Below are 21,803 nucleotides of genomic sequence, written 5' to 3' on the forward strand. Positions count from 1 at the left end.
TAAGTTCTGGGAGTTCTTCTGCTTCGAACCCCCAGGCCCCCGTTTTTGCGGACGAACCCGCGTTCGGGGCGGGGCCTCGTCCGGTTTTCGCACCGGGCGCCATTCCATGTTCGTCGACTCCGGACGAACTCCTCCTGATAAGGGCTCGATACGGGATTCCTTCGGAGTATGACCTGGAGCTTCCTGGCCCCTCTGACCGGGCCAGCGCTCCTCCTCCTGGTCGCTTTTGTTTGTACCAGGAGGCATTCCGTGCCGGACTCCGGCTTCCGCTTCCTGCCTTTGTTGCCGCCTTCTTTCGTTTCTTAGACATTTCTCTCGCTTCCGTCGCCCCGAATTCCTTTAGGTTTCTGATGGGATTTCTCTCTCTCTGCCATATAGCCGAGGTCCAGCCATCCCTCTCCTTGTTCAGGCATTTCTACACCTTCAAACGCCATCCTTCCGCGAAGGACTGGTGGTACTTCTCCCTCCAGTTCGGTAAGAAGGGGTTGCTGAAGGGCGCCCCTTCTTCGATTCACAACTGGAAGGGGAAATTTCTCTTTGTCTACTGCTCGACCCTAGAACTAGGTCTGCCCCCTTGGGGGTCTTTGAGGGATTCCGTCGGCCGGGCTCCCAGCCTGGGAGAGGACGACCTCCAGGCTGCCCAGAAGCTTCTGAGTTATCCCGCTCCTTCCCTTCCTAACCTTCTGAGGGAGCAGCTTCTTTTCAACATCGGCCTGAGCCCTCAGAATCCAACAAGTATATATCTTTCCTTTTCTTGTCTTCTTCTTCTCTCTTCTTTTTTCTCTTTTTTCTCTTTTTTTTTTTTTTTTTTGACTCTGGACTGATCGGTGCCGCTTTCTCTTTCTTCTTTTCTTTTCCTGTTGTGTGTGTTTTTTTTTTTTTAGCAATGGATGCCGAAGCCACGCGGATGCTCACCAAGGCTATGAGAGCTCAGAAGAGGAAGGGCGCGACGACCTCCGGTTCGGCGAAGAGGGCCAGGGTGGAGGAGACGAGCTTGACCGCGCCTGTCCAGGTGACCCCGGCCATCGACATTCCTTCGGATGCCGAGCCAGCGGCCCCCCGGGCTTCCTCAAGGAGCCCGCCGACTGGGGTCCCTGTTCTGGAGGTTCGCCCCACTGAGGTGCCCGCCGTGGGGAGGAGGAGGAAATCGGTGGCCCGCAGGGTGAGCAGCCACCGAGCCACTGTAGACGAGTCCGTCTGCTCCGAGGGGGGATCGGAGAACCCCTTCAACGACAAGGCTCTGATCCGACGGCTGCTCGATGGTTGCATTCTGTCCGACGTCGTGGAGAGGATCGACCGCGCCGATCCCGAGCAACGGGCCTGAGACACTTTGGGGTCTTTTTTTGAGGTAAGCAAATTTTTATTTGCACAGTTGCTCGGTCTTTGTTGTAATTCTCTATCTGTCCTTGCAGATCGGGCACCAGCTCTTCGCCTATGTCGAGGCATCGGGCCGCATGAGAAGAGACCTTCTTCGGGCGGAGGAGCGCTGCCAAGATGAGGTTGCTCATCTTCAAGCGAAGACGGCCGAGGTGGCCGCCCTCCCGAAGGCCCTGGAGAGAGAGAGACAAGACCGGGAAGAGGAAAGACGAGCCCGGGAGGAGGAGAGACGAAGCTTGGAGGAGTCGGCGAGGAAGGCGGAGGCCGAGGTCGCCCATCTGGCCGAGCAAACTCCGGTTCTGGTCTCGAAGGCCAGGACCCTTGCGGTGGAGGAGTTCAAGGCCTCTGCGGAGATGAGGGAGCTGAACGTCCAGTTCGGCCTGGAGGCGTTTACCAAGGGGTTCGAGCTCTGCCGGGAGAGGGTGGCCAGTAGATACCCCGACCTTGATCTCGGCTTTTTGGAGGAGTCTGACGACGAGGCCGCCCCTTCGTCCGCCGCTACCGCAGTCGCACCCCCCGCGCCGAGCTCTCCACCCCCTGCCCCCGAGGTCTGAGACCTCCGATCTTGTATCTTTCCTTTGTCGCCATATTTCTTTTCCGCTTGTCTTCAAAATTAATCAATAAAGTCGAACTTCTTATTGTGGATGGCCCTTCCTTCCCCCTGCTCCTTCTTTTCTGCCTTTCTTCTTGTAATGAGTTGGTCTTTGACGTTTGCTTCTTCCGATGGCAGTGTCCTGCCGAAGCACTCCCCTTGCCCCTGGGGGTCCCGCTGAAGTCAGCTATCCAACGGCTAAAAAAGGAGGTCCTCCACCTGACGAAGAAGTTGAAAAAGTCGGAGGACGAGCTCCGCAAGTCGAAAAAATGCTATTCTGAGGCCGCCGCTGAGGCCGCCCACTTCAGGAGTCTCCAAGTGAAGGCAATCATGGACTACAGCCGGAGGAAGGCGAACTTCACAAAGGAGCTCGAGGAATGCATGAAGAGCGCCAGCGACCGAACTTGGGCTCAAGAAGCCAGGATCAGCGCCCTTAAGGTGGAGCTGTCAGCTGCGAAGAGGAGGATCGGCCAGCTGGAAGGGAACTCATCCCGGCTCACGGCGCGGGATGAGCAGATATGGTCACAAAAGGTCTCTGACCTCCAGAAGCAGCTTCAGGATGCTGAGATGAGCCATGATGTGCAGCGGGCCAACTGGCGCCGGCAGGTAGAAGAGTACAAAGGGAGATTCCGTCAAGCGGCGGACGAGGTCGTTCGTCTCCAGAGGCAGTTGGTTACTAGGGCACAGCTTGCCAACGCCCAAGATGCCGAAGAGCTCCTAGCCCTGAGGGGCACTATCGAGGGGATTTCTGTCTTCCTTGGGGAGAAGACAGCCGAGCTTCAACAAGTGAGCATCCAACTGGCGCTTGAGCGAAGGGCCGTCGCGGACGCAGAGGCGGAGTCCGAAGTTGTGCGGAAGCAGCGTCGGGAAGCGGAGGCTGAAAGTCGGCGACTTCGTCAGGCGCTCCAGGATACGCTGCGGAAGAAAGAAGAACTAGAAGAAGCAGTGGAGAGCCTGAGGCAGTCCTGGTCGAGGGATGGGAGTGATAACCCTAGGTCGGAGGGAGCAGGGCCTCCTTAGAGTTCTTTTGTCTTCATGTAATCACCCCCCTTTTTTTTTGTCGTTTTGCTCTTCTTTCCCTGGTCGTCCTGGCCCTATAGTATGCATATGGGAAATGGAAAAAGTGCTTTGCGTTACCTCGTCCACGCATAACATGATGTTGTTGTCTGTTGACCTTCTCCTGTCGTTCGACTTGTCATCGCGGGGGGGGAGGGCTCTTCCCTTTCATCCGTCCTTGTCGTGTGGCCGAGTTTCGCCGCCATTATTAACCCCTGCTGCAGGATGGAGCCCGGCTTCCGCGGGAGTCCGGGCGAAGTCTTCCTTGTCGTAGGAACCCGGCTTCCGTAGGAGTCCGGGTGAAACCTTCTTTGCGGCGGGACCCGGCTCCCGTAGGAGTCCGGGTGAAGTCCTTTTGGCGGCGGAACCCGGCTCCCGTAGGAGTCCGGGTGGAGTCTCCTTGGCGGCGGAACCTGGCTCCCGTAGGAGTCCGGGTGAGGCCTTCTTTGTGGCGGGACCCGGCTCCCGTAGGAGTCCGGGTGAAGTCCTTTTGGCGGCGGAACCCGGCTCCCGTAGGAGTCCGGGTGAAGTCTCCTTGGCAGCGGAACCCGACTCCCATAGGAGTCTGGGTGAAGCCTTCTTGGCGGCGGAACCCGGCTCCCGTAGGAGTCCGGGTGAAGTCCTTTTGGCGGCGGAACCCGGCTCCCGTAGGAGTCCGGGTGAAGTCTCCTTGGCGGCGGAACCCGGCTCCCGTAGGAGTCTGGGTGAAGTCTCCTTTGGCGTAGGGACCCGGCTCCCACAGGAGTCCGGGCCTTCCATTTTGCTCATGTCAGGATGAGGTTCTCCTCCTGTTCCTGACAGGGCTGTGGGGGCACATTAGGGCGTCGCAAGGCCTCTCCCCCCATCCGGTCTAAAAGAACCGGGCCTTTGACTTTGCTCAAGTTAGGGCGAGGTTCTCCTCCTGTCCCTAACAGGGCTGTGGGGGCACATTAGGGCATTGTAAGGCCTCTCCCCCCATCCGGTCTAAAAGAACCGGGCCTTCGACTTTGCTCAAGTTAGGGCGAGGTTCTCCTCCTGTCCCTAACAGGGCTGTGGGGGCATATTAGGGCGTTGTAAGGCCTCTCCCCCCATCCGGTCTAAAAGAACCGAGCCTTTGACTTTGCTCAAGTTAGGGCGAGGTTCTCCTCCTGTCCCTAACAGGGCTGTGGGGCACATTAGGGCGTTGTAAGGCCTCTCCCCCCATCCGGTCTAAAAGAATCGGGCCTTTGACTTTGCTCATGTCAGGACGAGGTCCTCCTCCTGTTCCCGACATGGCCGTTGTTTTTGGAGGGGTCATATTCAGTCATAATACATCCAGGTTAAGTAGGAGGGGCACGTTAGCTAGAAAGAAGAGTAGATTCAAAATGAAATAGTAAGTGATACATTTACAGTTCTCCCGCTCCTTCTTGAGGCCCTCCGGCGATGGAGTCGATGGTCCCGATAGGAGGCCGGTCCCCGGGCTGCTCCTCCCTTTTCTGCGGTTCGGGCGGTGGGAGGGCTCTTGGCCGGTCTCCCCTACCCTCAGGCCTGCGGTGGATGAACCTGTCGAGTCGACCTCGCCGGATGAGCTCCTCGATCTCGTCCTGGAGCTGGATGCATTCTTCGGTGTCATGGCCGTGGTCGCGGTGGTAGAGGCAGAACTTGTTGGGGTTGCGCTTCCCGGGGTGCGTGCGCATCCTCTCTGGCCTAGGGAGCTGCTCCCTGACCTCCATCAGCACCTGGGCCTTCGAGGCGTTGAGGGGGGCGTAGTTGCGGAACTTCCCTGGCGGGGAACCCCGTCGAAACCTGTTGTCCGGGCTTCTCTGCCTGCGCGCCCTGGGGGAGTATGGGCGCGCTTATGTCCAGGAGGGGATCGGGAGCGAGGCCGGGCTTCCTTTGGCCTCTTCTCGACTGCGAGCTTACTAGAATCTCCCGCCTGACGCTCCCTCGCAGTCTCTTCATCCTTCATTTTGAAGGCCTCTTCCGCTCGGACGTATCCTTCAGTCCGAGCCAGCAGATCAGCAAAATCCCTGGGGTACTTCTTCTCCATGGAGTACAAGAGATTGTTCTTCTGAAGGCCACCTTTCAGGGCGGCCATGGCGACTGACTGGTCCAAGTTTCGGACCTCCAACGCCGTGATGTTGAAGCGGTTGACGTAGGCCCGGATGGACTCCCCTTCCCTCTGCTTGATGTTGATGAGGGACTCCGAACCTTTCCGGGGACGCCGGCTGCTGACAAAATGGGCCACGAATTGGTGGCTCATTTGATCGAAGGAGAATATGGTACCCGACTTTAGAGCCGAGTACCAGTTCCTTGCTGCTCCCTTCAAAGTAGACGGGAAAGCCCGGCACAAGATGGCGTCGGGAGCACCATGAAGCAGCATCATCGTTCTGAAGGCCTCCAGATGGTCCACCGGGTCCGACGTCCCGTCGTAGCTTTCAAACTGGGGGAGCTTGAAATTTGGCGGGATCGGTTCCTGCATAATCATTTGGGAGAAGGGAGGGTCAGTGCAAATATCCTCACCATAAGCGGGAGGCGCGTGGCGGAGTTCTTCGATCCGCCGGTTCATCTCCTGGAGCCTCCGGTCCAGGAAATCCTCTCGACTTCGAGTCTCGAGGGTCCTTTGGTAGAACGGGGGCAGGAATCTCCCAAGGGTGGAGTCGTGGTCCGATTGAGGGCTCTCTACCCTCGGATTCGCCTTCCCGGGAAGGACGGGGCGGCTGGCCCAGGTGGCCCGCCCCACCGCCGGGTTCTGGCATTCCGGAGATGCCCCCTCCGGATGCGCCGACGCCTGCGGTGGCTGCTGCTGCATTGCCTGTACGGCCTCGACGAGGCCTTTGACCTGCTGCGCCAGCAAGTCAAACTGCTCCGCGCCGACCGCCGTCGCCGGAGGGGGAGGAGGAGCTGGCTGAGAAACGGGAGGGGAGGCCGGAGCCTGAGATCTGGCCGCGGAGGCCGTGGACCGCCGGGTGGACGCCCTGCGCGGAGGCATCGGGTGTCGATCTCGCGGGGGAGGATTAGGAGTGGATGACGGAGAGACGGTCGGAGGCAGTTTCGTTGAACACTCCTTCAAGAACAAGGGTGCTGCGAAGACATAGGGGCCCTTCCTCTAACGCCAATCCTGTTAGTGCAAAAATCCGCTTGCGTCGGAGAAGCTGGAGTCGGGGAAGCCGCGGTCGCCACCGGGACCTGCAAGGGAAGTCTAAACCGGAGGTGGGGTTGCTCCGGCAAGACCCTCCGACGCTCAAGTCAGTTCTCTGCCTCAACAAGAATGGAGTGCTCGAACGGAGAATTTAGCAGAGTTTTGAGATAAGGAAGAATGAGCTTAAAGAATAACGTATCTGGATCCCCCTTTTATAGGCGGAGGAGGCAACGTATTGATGGCGACATTTGTAACCGCCTGGCAGTGGGCCGCCCATGGTCAGGGGAATTGATTGCGAAAGATAATGGAGTGGACACGTGGTCATCACCTCGACCCGCCACGTGGAATCTGTTATGAGGGGTGGAGCAGCGTCCGTTGTCAGCGGACAGGAGAATCGCATGGTATCCGTTGCAGGAGGTGGAGCAGGTTCGTGGCCGTCACTGTGGCCTGTCAGGGGATAATGGAGCTGTGCGGAGTCCGCCACAGGAAGTGGAGCAGGGTGGCTATGGTTACTGCGGCCTGTCAGGGAATGATGGTACTGCGCGGAGTCCGCCACAGGAAGTGGAGCAGGGTCGTGGCCGTTTTGAGGGCCTGTCAGGGAGCGTGGATCTGTCGATTGAAGCTCGGCAACGGGCGGAGCCCGATTTCTGTTGAGGTCCGGGTGAGGTCCTCCTGGCGGTAGGGGTCGTGAGCGGAGCCCGACTCCTGGGGGAGTCCTGGCGGAACCCCCTCGGTGCTGAAGTTGTGGGTGGAGCCCGGCTCTCGTAGGAGTCCGGTCGGAGCTGCACTTGCTGTCGGCGGTGGAGCCCGGCTCCCGTAGGAGTCCGGGCGGAGCTGCACTGCAATCGAAATTAAGGGAGAAGTCTGGCTCTGGTAGGAGTCCGGATGGAGCTTACCATCAGTTGATACTGAGAGCGGAGCCCGGCTCCCGTAGGAGTCCGGGCGGAGCTGTTCTGATGTTGGCGGCGGAGTCCGGCTCCCGTAGGAGTCCGGGCGGAGCTGCGCTGATGTCGTCGATGGAGCCCGACTTTCGTAGGAGTCCGGGCGGAGCTGCACTTGCTGTCGGCGGTGGAGCCCGGCTCCTGTAGGAGTCCGGGTGGAGCTGCACTTGCTGTCGGCGGTGGAGCCCGGCTCCCGTAGGAGTCTGGGCGGAGCTGCACTGATGTCGTCAGTGGAGCCCGGCTCCCGTAGGAGTCCGGACGGAGCTGCACTTGCTGATGGCGGTGGAGTCCGGCTCCCGTAGGAGTCCGGGCGGAGCTGCACTGATGTCGTCGGTGGAGCCCGGCTCCCGTAGGAGTCCGGGCGGAGCTGCACTTGCTGATGGCGGTGGAGCCCGGCTCCCGTAGGAGTCCGGGCGGAGCTGCACTTACTGATGGCGGTGGAGCCCGGCTCCCGTAGGAGTCCGGGCGGAGCTGCACTGATGTCGTCGGTGGAGCCCGGCTCCCGTAGGAGTCCGGGCGGAGCTGCACTTGCTGATGGCGGTGGAGCCCGGCTCCCGTAGGAGTCCGGGCGGAGCTGCACTTACTGTCGGCGGTGGAGCCCGGCTCCCGTAGGAGTCCGGGCGGAGCTGCACTTGCTGTCGGCGGTGGAGCCCGGCTCCCGTAGGAGTCCGGGCGGAGCTGCACTGATGTCGTCGGTGGAGCCCGGCTCCCGTAGGAGTCCGGGCGGAGCTGCACTTGCTGATGGCGGTGGAGCCCGGCTCCCGTAGGAGTCCGGACGGAGCTGCACTTGCTGTCGGCGGTGGAGCCCGGCTCCCGTAGGAGTCCGGGCGGAGCTGCACTGATGTCGTCGGTGGAGCCCGGCTCCCGTAGGAGTCCGGGCGGAGCTGCACTTGCTGATGGCGGTGGAGCCTGGCTCCCGTAGGAGTCCGGGCGGAGCTGCACTGATGTCGTCGGTGGAGCCCGGCTCCCGTAGGAGTCCGGGCGGAGCTGCACTTGCTGATGGCGGTGGAGCCCGGCTCCTGTAGGAGTCCGGGCGGAGCTGCACTTGCTGATGTCGATTCCGTTGAGGGTTCCGGCTGTGGGTATTTTATACCCAACATCACCTAAAAAATTAAATTTTATTTTTGTTAAATATATTTTGGTTAAGGTAACTTTAAATGTATATTTATCAATAACCAATAGTCTAATTGATTCCCACTTTTCAATACAAAAAAAAAAGAGGAAACAATTAAAAATGACAATGATTAGAGTATCCATAAAATTTATCTCGCATGTACCCTAATCTATTTAAAATCTTACTACTCAAATATATCTTGATTAATAATTTATTCAAAAATTTCAAACTCATCTATTAAGGAATGGTAAATTCATTGGATACCTAACTTGCCCGATTAATCTTTATATAGACCACTTTATTCAGGTCAGATAGATACCAAAATCGATATTAAAAATAATAATAATAATAATAAAATAATATCAAAAAAAATTGATATAAATAATTTAGCAAAGAATCTAAATATGTATGAATTTTGGAGCTTTATTAAAAGTAGTGGTTAAATATTCTTGGTGTTTGGAATTGATAGGTTTTGGAGCTTAGTTAGATATTTGAAATTAGAGTTCGCTCATTATATATATATTTTAAAATTATATATATATTATAATTGAGATTGAGTATGAAATATTAAAAAAATAAATTTTAAATCTATCTTAAATTTTATTGGATGCTTGGGATGGTTTTTTCAAGATCAAAGGGGGGTATGGATGGTGATGCCTCTATTTTTTCTACACGTGCGTCGCTAGTTGATAATTTAAAAACACGATAAAACAAAATTATGATAAAATAAAATTTGTTGGGCGTTCACGTGACAACTGGCCCATCCAACGTCGCACGTGCCCTTCCGACCGCGAAATAAGTCCATTGCGATCCCATCGGCTTAATCGCCACGCGACCTCGCCGGACGGACCATCTCTTCGACACCCATCGTCGTCTTGCTTTCCGAACCACTTTGCGCGAAGACTTCGCTGTTGTCCTTTTGGATCCCTCGATCTCTCGTTCCCTCCTCCTTGTTCCGATATGTTTAAAAAGTGAGCACCCTCTTTCTTAAGATTTTTAGGGCATTTTTTCTTCTAACAAAATCATCTCAAAAAAACATAAACGATATTTATTTTCTTTTTTAATTATTTTCATATCTTTTTTTACCGTATATTGGGTAATCTATGCTGATTCTTCTAATTATGTTTCTGCTGGCCAATTAATTTGCTCAGGGTTTTCTTTAAAGTTAAAACTCAAATGCAAACGGTTTTAGGGTTTCAAATCCTGATTCTTTTTCATCTATTTAGTTTTTCTGTCATGTATGCATAGAATCCCTCGACAGAGAAATATTTATTCAATTCCTTTGCAAGATTGGACTGTGGGAGTTGGATGTTGGTAGCACAACTTAAGAAATTGGACCCGGTATTCACTGGGAATTGTTGTAGCGAGTTAGTTTCAAGTGTAGTTTTAGTTAAAAAACAGATTTCAGTTATTTTGTGAGATATTATTTATAGGATAGAGTTTGGATTGCTTGCAATGTGAATAAATATCAGCACTGGACTACAAGATGCCTCAGTCAATATTTCGTTATGTTGTAGATCAGCAGGTGATAGAATGATAGAATGTCAAATCTTGTATTTTTATCCGTTTTTGCTGGCAATTATATGATATAAGATTGTTTATCTTGTTCAAGGGACCATTTTGTTCTGAGGGAACATAGCTAGAGAACTTGGAACTGGAGTATTTGGAGTAGCAGTGTGGATTAAAGGTGTACAGCTGTTGTCAGTATAGGGATGAGGGTTCCAATGTGAGTTATTTGAGATCTTAGAAGAAATTTGTGAATTTGATGTCAAAAGAAAGCCATTTCTTTGAATGAGACCAGGAGGCAGAAAAGTGATATCGTGTGTTGCAGATATGGTAAGAAAATTGGCATGGGGAGAACTTTAAAAAATTGATCTGCATACATGATATATCACAAATGATCTGCACTTTGGATTTGTGGTAGTTAATCTGAGAAGTCATGGATGAGGAGGGAGGAGTTAATTCATGAAAAGATGCTGGTGATTCTTCAATCCAGAATGTTGTATTCTTGTTTGAGATAGATTTATTAAACATACTAACTAAAAATTATGTTGCTTAATATGTGGATAATTTGAGAGGACTGATTAGGGTATGAAGTACAAAGAATTGACTTCAAGTATAGGTAGTTATGTGGGTGAACAGATTATTATATGTTAATTGTTTCTGGGGTGGGGTGTAAGAAGCGAGAGGGCAGATTTTTGGGCATGTTTGAGCAGGCATTTAAAGGGGGACCAATTTCTTTAGTGTGTTGAGGTATGGACCTAATTCCTGTTGAGAGATTATCTTAAGCCTCTTACTTTATTTACTTTGCTGGTGATCCATTATGTGGTGAGGTGACTGATGAGGATGAATCCAATACTTGGGTTAAATGGTAAAAAATCTGATTATTGTAGAGAGTATGGTGGAAAGCCTGCAGTAGTTAATTGTGAAATTACTATGGTTTTCTTACTTATGGAAGTGCCCTACATAATAATGATAAATAGTCATTTGAACACATAAAGTACATATTTTAGTCCTTGGTTTGAACTATCAATTTTAGAGGTAAATCTTTAGTACGTGAATCTGGACAAGTGGGGAATCAAAGTGGACTGTCATGTACATATGTCATTGTAGGAGGTGGTTGTACGAAACATAACTTTAAACTTCAATTTACCTTGTTGATATGGTGGCAGATGATTAACATAGCTAAATGCTTCACTATGACTAACTATGAACTTGAAACTTTGATTTTTGACTAGAGGCTGCATTGCCAAATATAGAGAAGAGAGGTAAAAATGAAAGCATATAGTGTCCATAAAGAATTTGGAAATAGAAGAACATGAGAACATTTTGAAAATAGATGGTGAAACAGATAAGGTCTTAAGTAAGATTTGATTTTTGTTTTTTTTGTTTTTTTCCCCAAGCAACAGAGATATCTTAGCTTGAAGGGTAATGTCTTATATGGATTGACTATTCAGTTGACATCGTCTCCTCCTTGCCTTCATTCTTCTTGTTAGATTCATCCCCTCAGGGCTTTACCCATTAGACATGTGCGCTAATTTAGTAATTTAGTCGTGGCCTCTTGCTGAGTTCCCTTTTCTTTGGGGGTGCTAATTCTTGGCATTCTATACAATTCACAACATTTTTTTTATTAAAAAAAATCTAAGGGATTATGAAAAACTTCTAGCAAACTATGATATGAAGCACCTTTTTGTATGGGGATGAACAAGAGGCTTGACAATAAAAAGTTCTATCTCGAGATGATGTCTGCCTCTCCATTCTACTTGTGACATTGATACTTGCATCTCCACCCTCTTTTTCTCCCTTGATTTATATTCATAAAGAGGTAATGTAGAATCCTGTTATGCAAATCATAATGTGCCCATGGATGCAAATAGCTGGAAGGTAAAACAATCTTCTTCCATGTCTTTTGATTGAATGAAATGAAAAAAAGACATGAACTCAAGAATAGTATCTAGAAGAAAAAGAAAGAAGAATTGAATGAAAGAATGGTTTGAAACAAAGGAATGCAATAACTAGAGCCATATGGATATATATGTATTTACAAAAGCTCTATTATGGGTAGGAATTCAAAATGAGATATCGACATAGTTCCGATGATTCAATATGATTATCATTTTAATTTGAAATTTTTAGTTATTTCAACTCGATAGATCTGATAGATCTTTATGATAAAATCTTAATGAAAAAAATGATTAAAAAAATTAAGTAAAAATTTATTTGTTGATTGTACCATTAACCATTTCTTTTTTTTTTTGTTGGTGCGAGGAACTTACAATGAATAGGCTTATATTTTAAGCACATCTCAAAAGGAAGCTTTTCTAGAGCCACCGATTTTGTAATATAGTTCTTATAAAGGATAACATGATCATAATAGATATTCTTATGTTACCTTAACCTATGATGAGATCCATCATAATGTTGTCATTCCTTTAGAAGTTGCCTATGAGGTTAGCAATAAAGGTAATGTGATCAAGCCATCAAGGGATTATCCGAAGACGTTCATTGCTATGGTATGTCTTTGTGCCACATGATGATGAAGAACCTTTTCTTTTGATGAATGAGATAGTGTAATGTACATGCTTGTAAGTTTCAACTTATTTATGGACTTAACCAGTCATATCTATGTGCAAACAGGAAGGAATAAATATATAAATTAGAATAATTGAGCCAAAAGTAATTTAGATGGAGTATTGATAGCAGTAAGGTTTGTCAAATTGGCATTTGAGGGGGTACAAGCGGATGATCGATTCGGTATGGTATGGGCCACACTGTGTTGTTTTGAGACATACTGACATAGAAAGTCGGAGAGTGTGGGGAAGATGGAGAAGGAGAGAGAGGAAAATAGAGAGAGAGTCATAGAGGAAGGGAGAGGGAGAGGGAGAGGGAGGGGGGAGGGCTCAAAAGCCCTTGTTGTCAGGGATGGCGGGCTTGAAAGAGAGATAGGGCTTGAAGCCCTAACCCTAACTCCATGAGTGAGAGAGGGAGAAGGGGTGTGTGTACTTTTGATGTTGGCAGGGGAGAGCAAATAGTCAATTATTGCGAGCGTGGGGGAGGCGAGGGTTGTGAGTGAGATGAAGGGGGCAAGGGAGGCCTTTTAGTGAGCCTGGGGAAGGGGTGGTTTAGTTGAATCGAGCTGGGGGGGGGAGGGTTAATCGAACCAAGCTGGCTTGGAGATGTTTGATCCATTAGAACCATTTTGGCCAGTTTATCAAGTTGACTGGGGGAAGCGGAATGCCGATTTTTTTTCGGTGCAGCCCAAGGTAATAGTAAGGATAGTTCTTGGAGATAGTTTCTACAAGCATAAAAAAGCTTGGAGTGTCTAAGACTCCAAGGTAATAGCAAGGATAATTTGGAATGTGGATCATCCATAGTAAAAGGGACCATGCACCCTTTCCTTTTTTTTTTTCCCCATCAGTCTTTATTTCTTTTTATTCATTATTGGATTGCAGTTTTAGTTTGGCTGTAAAATATTTGAAGACTTCAGTTTATCCACTACTTTTCATTATTGAGTTTGGAACTATCTTGCAGGAAAAAGTGATTCAACGAGATTCAAAAATGAAAACCCAAATAAATATTGCACAATTTTTTGTTGTTATAAGTGGAAATTAACTTTATGGATCTTTCCTTTAGGGATTGCAAGATTTTGATACTTACACAATTATGTCTTCTCTTGCAAAAAATTCTGATTTTTCAGTGTATGTCATTGATTAGCAACAAACTTTTACTTTCTGTTTGAAGGTTTTCCTTTGAAGACATATCTGCACAGAACCAAGTGAAGGCATCTGTACAGAGGAAGATTCGACAAAGTATTGCCGATGAGGTTTGTATTACATCTGAAAAGTATTTTTTTCCTTTTTACTTAGAGCTCACTTCTGATTAGATGGAAGTAATAGATTTCACTCTTGTTTGTATTATTGATGAGATCACTTGTTTTGCAGTATCCTGGCCTTGAACCTCTATTGGATGACATCCTTCCAAAGAAAACACCTCTAATTGTTGCAAAATGGTCGGTCCAATCTTTCCTCGATTATTTTGTACTATTCCTCAAAAATAAGATATATCAGTGATCATTGATGATTCATTTATAACGTCGGTGGTAACTCTGTTTGTTATGTGGTAGTTTAATCATGTTAACAAAAGGATGTTGGTACTTGAATTTGAATTGATGAAGTCATTTTATATATTATAACTTGGAGCATGACAATGGAAATCAGGTTGAGAATTGGTTGGTTAGCTATTTAAAAAAGCTTTGATCTTGCTAACTAACAACCAATTTTTTAAACTTACTATATCCATTTAGTTATCGAGCTGAAAAACAACATATATTCTGTTTTTCAGTTGACTAGTTTTCAAATTATCATGCTTCAAAGTGTTCTATCTTGCCAAGTTTAGCATACATCACTGCTAGCCTCATTGTATAACGCTGAATCATCTGCAAACGATCAGTAATATTACAATGTCATGAGTACGGTCATGCACATGCAAGAGGTGTAAAATGGCTCCAGCATCAAGGGTGCCTTTAGTGGCATGCTGCAACTAGAAATTCTCTTACATCTTTCCCAATTATTTCTTGCAATTAGATCTGCTCCTTCACTAATGCCGTTGTCTGTTTTCTAAATCAATAGATTAATGAGGAGGAAGCGTTCTTTTTCATGTGAGAAGCTTCAATGGCTGCCTTTTGATGCTATGTTGATTTCTGAAGATCTTTTCTGCTTATGGACCAACCTATTGTTCCCATAACTTTATTCTTTAACCCATAAATTTGATGCTATCAACATTTTTCATGCTAACTGGTATCATCATTCTTCTATCTAGTTGACTATTATTTTTTGTATGTGAACACCGTATATCAAATCCAGAGGCTAGTTAATCAATTTAACCTGACTCCATTGTCAGTTTTCTGTACAATGTGAGTGCTTATTAGCGCATCTGCCTTTTCTTCTTTCATTTGCAAAGTTGTCTTTATTTACCGGCATTGTCTATCGATGCAAATGCATTTCATTGTCCCTACAGTGTGGAGCTCCTTTAAGTATGTTGTAATATCTTTTCCATCTGAGTCTCCATTTGCAAACCAAGCCTTTCCTTTCATGCATAAGCAAATGAGTATTACATTGTTCAAAACAAAGTAGAAGAGATCTAGATTCCTGCAATCTGAGGGCAGCGACAAGGTGCATCTGGATGAAACTAGCCTTGAGTAAGTAATCTTCCATCTCCTTAAAATTATTTCGAAGAGAATCAATAGAAGTATATGGTATTGGATCCCATGCTTATGGTCCAAACCCATATATTCCGCACCAAACAGCAAGTGGAAGAGTTATCCAAGCTAACCTCCTATTCTTCAGAAAAGGAAATTATGATCATTGTTCTATTGCATTAATTGAATTTATGAAAGTCTTTGCCGAGCACAATTGTGAACTTAAAAGCTGCAAAAACTTAAAAGCGGTGACAAAAAAATGGGTGGCTTATTATGTTATGTGCTTCCTTGATGTTAACATTGGCTCTGTTGAATGAAACTTCTGTTTCAAATGCCAGAGTGTGCAAGTGCATGCTTGGTACCCAAAACTGGTCCCAACAACACCTACTAATCGATTTTTTATTATTTTTTATTGCTTCTGCGATTTTGTTTGTTACATGTGCTTTGCTTGCCAACTACTACAATCTTGTATACTAGCACTTAAATCCTTGAACAGAACCTTTCTTTGCTAATTATATTTGAAACCACGCTGATGAAAGTAATTCAAAAAAAAAAAAAAAATCTTATAGATGGTCTCTAAGGCATATCACTGAGTATGATTCAGTATTTAGCACATTAAGAGAAGGTTCATATTTCAATCTTACATGTCCAGTTATATGTCTTTAAGTACAGGAGGGCTATTACAGATTAGGTTTGTCTTTGCAAGTAGTATATGTGCAACTTATATGTAGCTCTTTTCCAATATTAGTAGAAGTCATGTTCGAATCTAGATCATTGGTGCTTACATAGAGAAACAAAGCAGCATAAAGTTTTTCCTTTAAGCAAGGAGGTTTCAGATTAGGAATAAGATCAGATAAGCATGAGGTGTAATAAGATCAAATTAATGTTGCACATGTGGCAGTGATATAAGGAGGATTTCCCTTTTAACATGGATTTCTGAGTAGATTTGTTTTGCAATATATAAGTTATTTTGGAGTTTGTTTTATGTTATCCCATATATCTTCCATGATTGTCATGTTACTGGTCCATAATGTATGCTGTAGAATTTCATGTAAAGCATTAACAATTGTCCGTTGAACCATTTGGTACTTTTCTTGGCATCCTAAAGCATTGATTTTTAGATCATTAAATTTCATAAGATTTCTTACTGAAAATGCCAACTCATTCTCATCAATTTTGTTTAGCTACTTGTTTTGTAGTTGTACATGTATGAAATGATGAAAGTAGATCCACTAGTAAACTGGACACCTTGATTAACACATTTTTCTCTTTATTTAGCCAAAATCATCTCAATCTTGTGGTGATGAACAATGTACCACTATTTTTCAATGTTCGAGATGGTCCTTACATGCCAACATTGAGGCTACTTCATCAATGTAAAATATCTCCTTGGCTCTTATTCTTCTTATAATTCATTTGTTTCATGTAAGGTTAGTTTCCAAGCTTTGTAATATATAGGCTATCATTTGTTTTATGATTTTAATTTTTCTCATTTATTGTGACCTTGTTAAAGAATTACGGGCCAATTGGGTTACAAATATGAGTGTTGATGGGTTGGCCGAGTGGCAAACAGAGTGCTGTATATTCCCCATTGGAGATGTGATCACTAAAAGTTGCATTCTGGGTCAAACTGATGCCTTAATATTGAATAATAGTCTAACCCTGTAAGTCTTTAGGTTCTCATCCATTCTCTTATGCTCTCTCAGATCCAGATATAATGAAAAAGTTTCAAGTGGACAGGGGTGCGATCAAATTTGTCCTTTCTGGTGCTAACATTATGTGTCCTGGTCTGACGTCGCCTGGTGGTGCTTTGGATGATGAAGTATTGGAGGAAACCCCTGTGGTACAAATTATCCCTTACAACTCATAGCAAAAGTTGATTTATATTTATATTGTAATTATAAAATGTAAAATTTAGTTTCTATGACTTCAACAATTAAGGTTGAACTGGTCCACTAGATACATCAGCAGGTAGGCTACTTTGTGAGTTTGTGCAGCCATAGAACAAATTGGCATCAAGTTCAACTGTTCAGTTTTGCTAGGCTATATCATGTAGTAGCCACAGAACAAATTGCCATCAAGTACAACTGTTCAGTGACTGTAAATTCTGCATTATCGCCACCTTAGGAAGCATTTACGTAGCATATCAACCAATCGGATCTGGTTGAGTGCTTACTGTTACAACTTACATTGTGTTTAGATTAAAGTAGTCAAGCATTCTTTAAAATACTTCCTTATTACATGTTGCTTTTGTACAAGTAATATTTCTGTGTGCTTGTGATGTAGGGAATAATGGCTGATTTCTGTAGCTTCATTATTTTCAGGCCATAATGGCTGAAGGAAAACAACATGCTTTGGCAATTGGATATACAAAAATGTCAGCAAAAGATATGTAAGTTTTATCTTACATTGGATCTTTTTTCCTTGAAGTAGTTGTAATATATTTTGAGGTTCCATTGATCAATTACATATCATCTGCTAATTATTTAGATATATATTTAAAGGTGACAATCTTTTTTTATAATTTTTCATTTTGTCACCAATTTCAAATTCATGATCAATGTCTAATCTTCTATAAATAAAGGCCACTTATATAAGCTCCTCTTATAGTTTAAGCTATATCAAGTGATAGTTTGCAATTGCAAAGATGGAAATTTATGGTTAAATGTTCCTTAGTTGATTTACTTCTATTGTTTTATAAGTTACACTATTTCCCTTATACTAAAAAAGGCTGTATAAGTGATTACTAGTATACAGGGTAAGAAATTGATCGAAGATGTTGATAAAAATGGTAGATTCCTTCATCAGGAAACCTATATTTTCTAAATTAGGAAGAACAATGTTTCTTTTGTTTGTGGATGATGGATGAGATTAATGGAAGAACTATTTGTGTTGTTTGGGCTACTTGACCATGGACAAGTGGTTCTTGATTTTAATTCTTGATATATGCTTTTGCTTGGCCTGAATAATACTTTAATTTTACTTCTCGCAAGTTTCCCAAGGATCGCTAAGGTTAAACTGGTGAACAGGTTGCTTCTACATATAAATCTTGAAGCGATAAGGTTGTTGATTGTATTCTCAAATGTTTTGTCCCAATAATGTAGGAAAACTACCATGAAGAAGAGGTCATTCAGTTGTTTCCTTCTTGATTTATAATAGTGGTTAGCAAAGAGATCCTAAAATTTCTCTTCACTGAAACTGCCGATAGCAATAATGCTTTGGGATGTGCACGCGAGGCTGGTAGGCATTGGGGGTGTGTCCTGTTCAAAATAGCAGCTTCATAGGTTCTGTGAACACTATGTTGGCATGAAATCTTCTCTAGTTTCAGTAGGTTTGATCTCAAACTAGGGAATCATGTTATGTTTCTGTTCTTCACTTGAAAACCACTTGAAGGATGGAAACAGTAATGAAAAACAAACGTCATAACAATAATTGATGTTGTTTTGAAAGGCGGCTACAGTATCCAGGTTGTCAAGGGGCTGCATGGCACATATGCATATGCCCATGCAGGGGCATATGCAAACACATGCATAGTAATTAAAATGTTAACAGTAGCAATATTAATAAATATAGTAAATGACAATTACCACCTACTAGTTAATACCTAAGTAACCTAACAGCTGTGACAGTTTTAACAGATTAATGGTATTAACAATATCAGCATCTGGCCCAAACTATTAACCAATATTTGCCATACTAGTCAGTACTATACTGTATTAGTATCGAACCGGTATACAGTCTCATACCATACTGACATTTGGTTTGCTCTCTCGTACTGTACCAAATTACATACCGACACTGTAATATGATGGTACTAGTATGAGTCCCATGCCAAGATGGAGAATCTTGCCATCGACTGAATTCAGAATGCTCGCATGAGCTAGCGGAAGAGTTAGATGCATTATGCTAAGTAATGTGGTTGGGTCTTGTTAAGCAGGCTGCCTATTCAGCCTATACACAGCCTAGCTGTTTGTAATAACCATAAAGCTAATGCGGTGCAGCCTAGGAACTGCATTCATAAATTGACTGTGATACTAAGGATTCTATATTGAGTCATTGCAGAAGCATGACTTATGGATACCTAACCACTGAGTTGTACTGCATGGTAAAATGTGGTTCAAATTTTGCATAGAGGAGAAAGAGAAGATATGTTGTTGCATGGAACACTACTCTCTCTCTCTCTCTCTCTCTCTCTATCTCTCTCTCCCTCCCTCCTTTGCGCGCACGTGCATGCGTGCACTGTGGGTGGGTGGGAGTTGAGATGGGGTGTTGGGTGGGTTTATGGCATCTTCCTAAGTACTAGTGCTTTTAAATGTAATTGGGTTCTTTACAATCTTGCAAAGTATGTATGATCAAATGATTATGTTTTCATGTCCAACGCTAAAAGAATGCACTTAAAGGTGCCCTTATTTTTCTTATCCCAATTGTAATTGTATAAACAGTCACATCATTATATAACTGAAAATTTCCATTGTGAACTTGTTTGTGTCCCTGGTATGCATGCCTCTCTTTGTTTTAAATGATACATTGGCATCAAACAGTATGTCAAGCAGAAAAAATAGGTTATTTTCGCATTTTGTTATCTTTCTTCCTTTTTCTTTTTCACGTACCTTGTGTTGAATGATGTACTCTGTTGTTGCTGCAGTAGCTCTATCAACAAAGGAATTGGAGTTGATAATATGCACTATTTAAATGATGGCCTTTGGAAGGTATTCATTCTTTATGTTCCGATAAAGCCGTTTGTTGGGTTTCATCCTTGCTATTAAAATAGACATAGAGAATATTTATTTTTGTTATGAACAAGCCTAGAAAATTATGATACCCAAGCACTTCAGAAAGCTGATTTCTGCAATTATGTTGGCATAATTTTTGTGAGATAAAATAGCATTTCAGTCTTCCAGATCTGCATCCAGTGCTTACACTTGGCTGTCTAGTTCATCTGTAACCCCTTAGCACCGTTGACCAGGAAAATTTTCCATCTTTTCTATTGGGACATCTGCATTCACCCGGGGAAGCGGGGCTCAAGAATCAACTTTTGTCTTAGTGCTAGCTGTTACTGGCCATATGAGAAGAGTCTTTGCATTCATATAATCTTATCTTCTTCTTATACTCATTTTTTAGTCATTGAGGGATAGCTTGGGATAGCAATTGTGGGCCAAAGCGTTATGGTTTCTTATATACCAGACCCATTGGTATCATCATTTGGCATTTATTCTCACGTGATCTTCATTTTATTCCAACCTATATTTTAGCATTTTCTTGGTCTCTTCTTCATCCATGTATTATTATCTCCTGACCGCAGATGGAGCGCTTAGAATGAGTAATGCGCACCGAGGACAAGTTAGAATGCCTTCAGAAGAATTTTTCAGAGGTAAATTATTTGAAGGCCATTTTTGCTGATTTTCTAGCAATTGGAAGAATAATTAATAACATATGGATTAGGATGGATAAAGGAACTATTGCCGTAAAGGAAGGGGTTTGATGAGCGAGGAAAATGAAGTTTGACAACTGCTTCAAGGAGCCACCACCACGAGATAAAATATGGTTTCCAAATTTTTCAGTTTTGTTATAATGCAGATGATGCTGTGTTGTACAATTTTTATCATGTTTTAAGGTTATTTTCATTTCATCAATGCATGGACCATGCAGCTTATAGACATTTTACTTTTTGAGTCTTCTATTTATTTTTTTGAAACAATTACAGTTTTTTCTTTTGTTTTTTACCTGCTTGTATTCTATAATTTGCAAATCCAAATCCATCGTCACACCTCTATGCCCCAGTGATTATTTAACCATGTTGCAAGTGATGCACGTAAAAGACTAGTTTGTTGATACTCAAAATTAAAGAGAAAAATGATTGCCTTGCTTGATTGCTTGCACAATTCAAAGAAGGGGAAAAGGGAAACTAAGATTTTCCTATAAAAATTGAAAGGCTTTTAGAGAATTGGTCAAGTTTCTTAGTTTTCTAATGAAACAAACAAATGAAAAACTAGATGTTTGAAAAGAAAGAGTTTTAGAGAAATTTTTACTTTGTATACCCTCTGCTTGTTGGATTTCCTGGAATAATGGTATATGCTCTTTCGAAAAATACTCTTGCCACCATTTAAGGTATGGTTGGATCAGAACGTGTAGTTCTTTTGTGAAAACCGGTTTAGAGAAATAATACAGCTTCAGGGTTAATGTAGTGGAGACTGCCAAATAGAGGCAAAAAGGGAGGGGGCTGCGGAGGATGTTGATCGTGTTCCGACTCTGTGAGACTACTCTTTATATGCTGTGTTTATGGAGAGGCCAGCTTACCAGAACTTGCTAAAACTCTTCAACTGGGATGGTAACCTCTTTGTAACATCCCACAAATTTGGACAAAGCCACTTTGCAAACACATCTCCAGGCACAATTGTTTGTGGGGGGTCTAATACTGTGTATGAGAGGAGAGAAGGGTATGTTGAAAATTAAGTTCAGTGTCTTATTCCTTAATTTTTTGTATAAAAGACTAAACAAATTTTAACTAATGGGGAACTCTCTATGCACGATGTGGATGTCAATATTAATGACAGTGTTAAGGGTATATTCAGCTATTATTAAAATTTATTGCTCGATGTACTATAAAATTTTGCTATCAAAATCTTCTATTTATTACAATTTATTATAATTTATTATGATTTATTATATTGTTATATTGCGCTACAAGAATAGCTGAAAAAAAAAAAAAGAATTGTACCTCACTATGTGCAGGTTTTATGCTAGTTATTCTATTATAAATATCTATTATTTATCTCAAAATATAAGTTTTCAAAGTCTTAATCATGTTTTCTTTTCTTTTATTTTCTTATTAGATAAAATAATATATTTTTTCAGATCATACAATTTTTTTTGGAGAAATTTTGAGAAAATAAATAAACTTTGAAAAAATTATTTTATCTAAAAAG

The 21,803-nt window shown here is 44.2% G+C and overlaps 1 protein-coding gene across 2 annotated transcripts; it reads left to right on the plus strand.

Annotated features, from left to right (window-relative positions):
- The first annotated feature begins 9,011 nt into the window (after positions 1-9,011).
- Positions 9,012-20,539, plus strand: LOC140853705 (uncharacterized). Of its 2 annotated transcripts, none has more exons than XM_073248546.1 (9): positions 9,012-9,151; positions 13,422-13,503; positions 13,622-13,689; positions 16,156-16,253; positions 16,584-16,720; positions 17,202-17,269; positions 19,523-19,586; positions 20,180-20,248; positions 20,320-20,539. In XM_073248546.1, the coding sequence occupies exons 1-8, from the start codon at positions 9,141-9,143 to the stop codon at positions 20,195-20,197; spliced, it is 546 nt and encodes a 181-aa protein (XP_073104647.1). In that variant the 5' UTR covers positions 9,012-9,140; the 3' UTR covers positions 20,198-20,248; positions 20,320-20,539. The 2 variants fall into 2 exon arrangements, with proteins under 2 accessions (XP_073104647.1, XP_073104648.1); XM_073248547.1 differs by having other exon boundaries at positions 20,331-20,539.
- Positions 20,540-21,803: the final 1,264 nt, after the last annotated feature.

The sequence above is a fragment of the Elaeis guineensis genome, chromosome 14, assembly GCF_000442705.2.
Source record: "Elaeis guineensis isolate ETL-2024a chromosome 14, EG11, whole genome shotgun sequence".
In the NCBI taxonomy this organism is placed as follows: Eukaryota; Viridiplantae; Streptophyta; class Magnoliopsida; order Arecales; family Arecaceae; genus Elaeis; species Elaeis guineensis.

What these genes read in the sequence shown, in the direction of transcription:
- LOC140853705 (XM_073248546.1), top strand. An exon ending in CCTCTAATTGTTGCAAAATG is followed by an intron (nt 13,690 to 16,155) that starts GTCGGTCCAATC and finishes CTCTTTATTTAG; the next exon opens with CCAAAATCATCTCAATCTTG. An exon ending in ATTGAGGCTACTTCATCAAT is followed by an intron (nt 16,254 to 16,583) that starts GTAAAATATCTC and finishes ATGCTCTCTCAG; the next exon opens with ATCCAGATATAATGAAAAAG.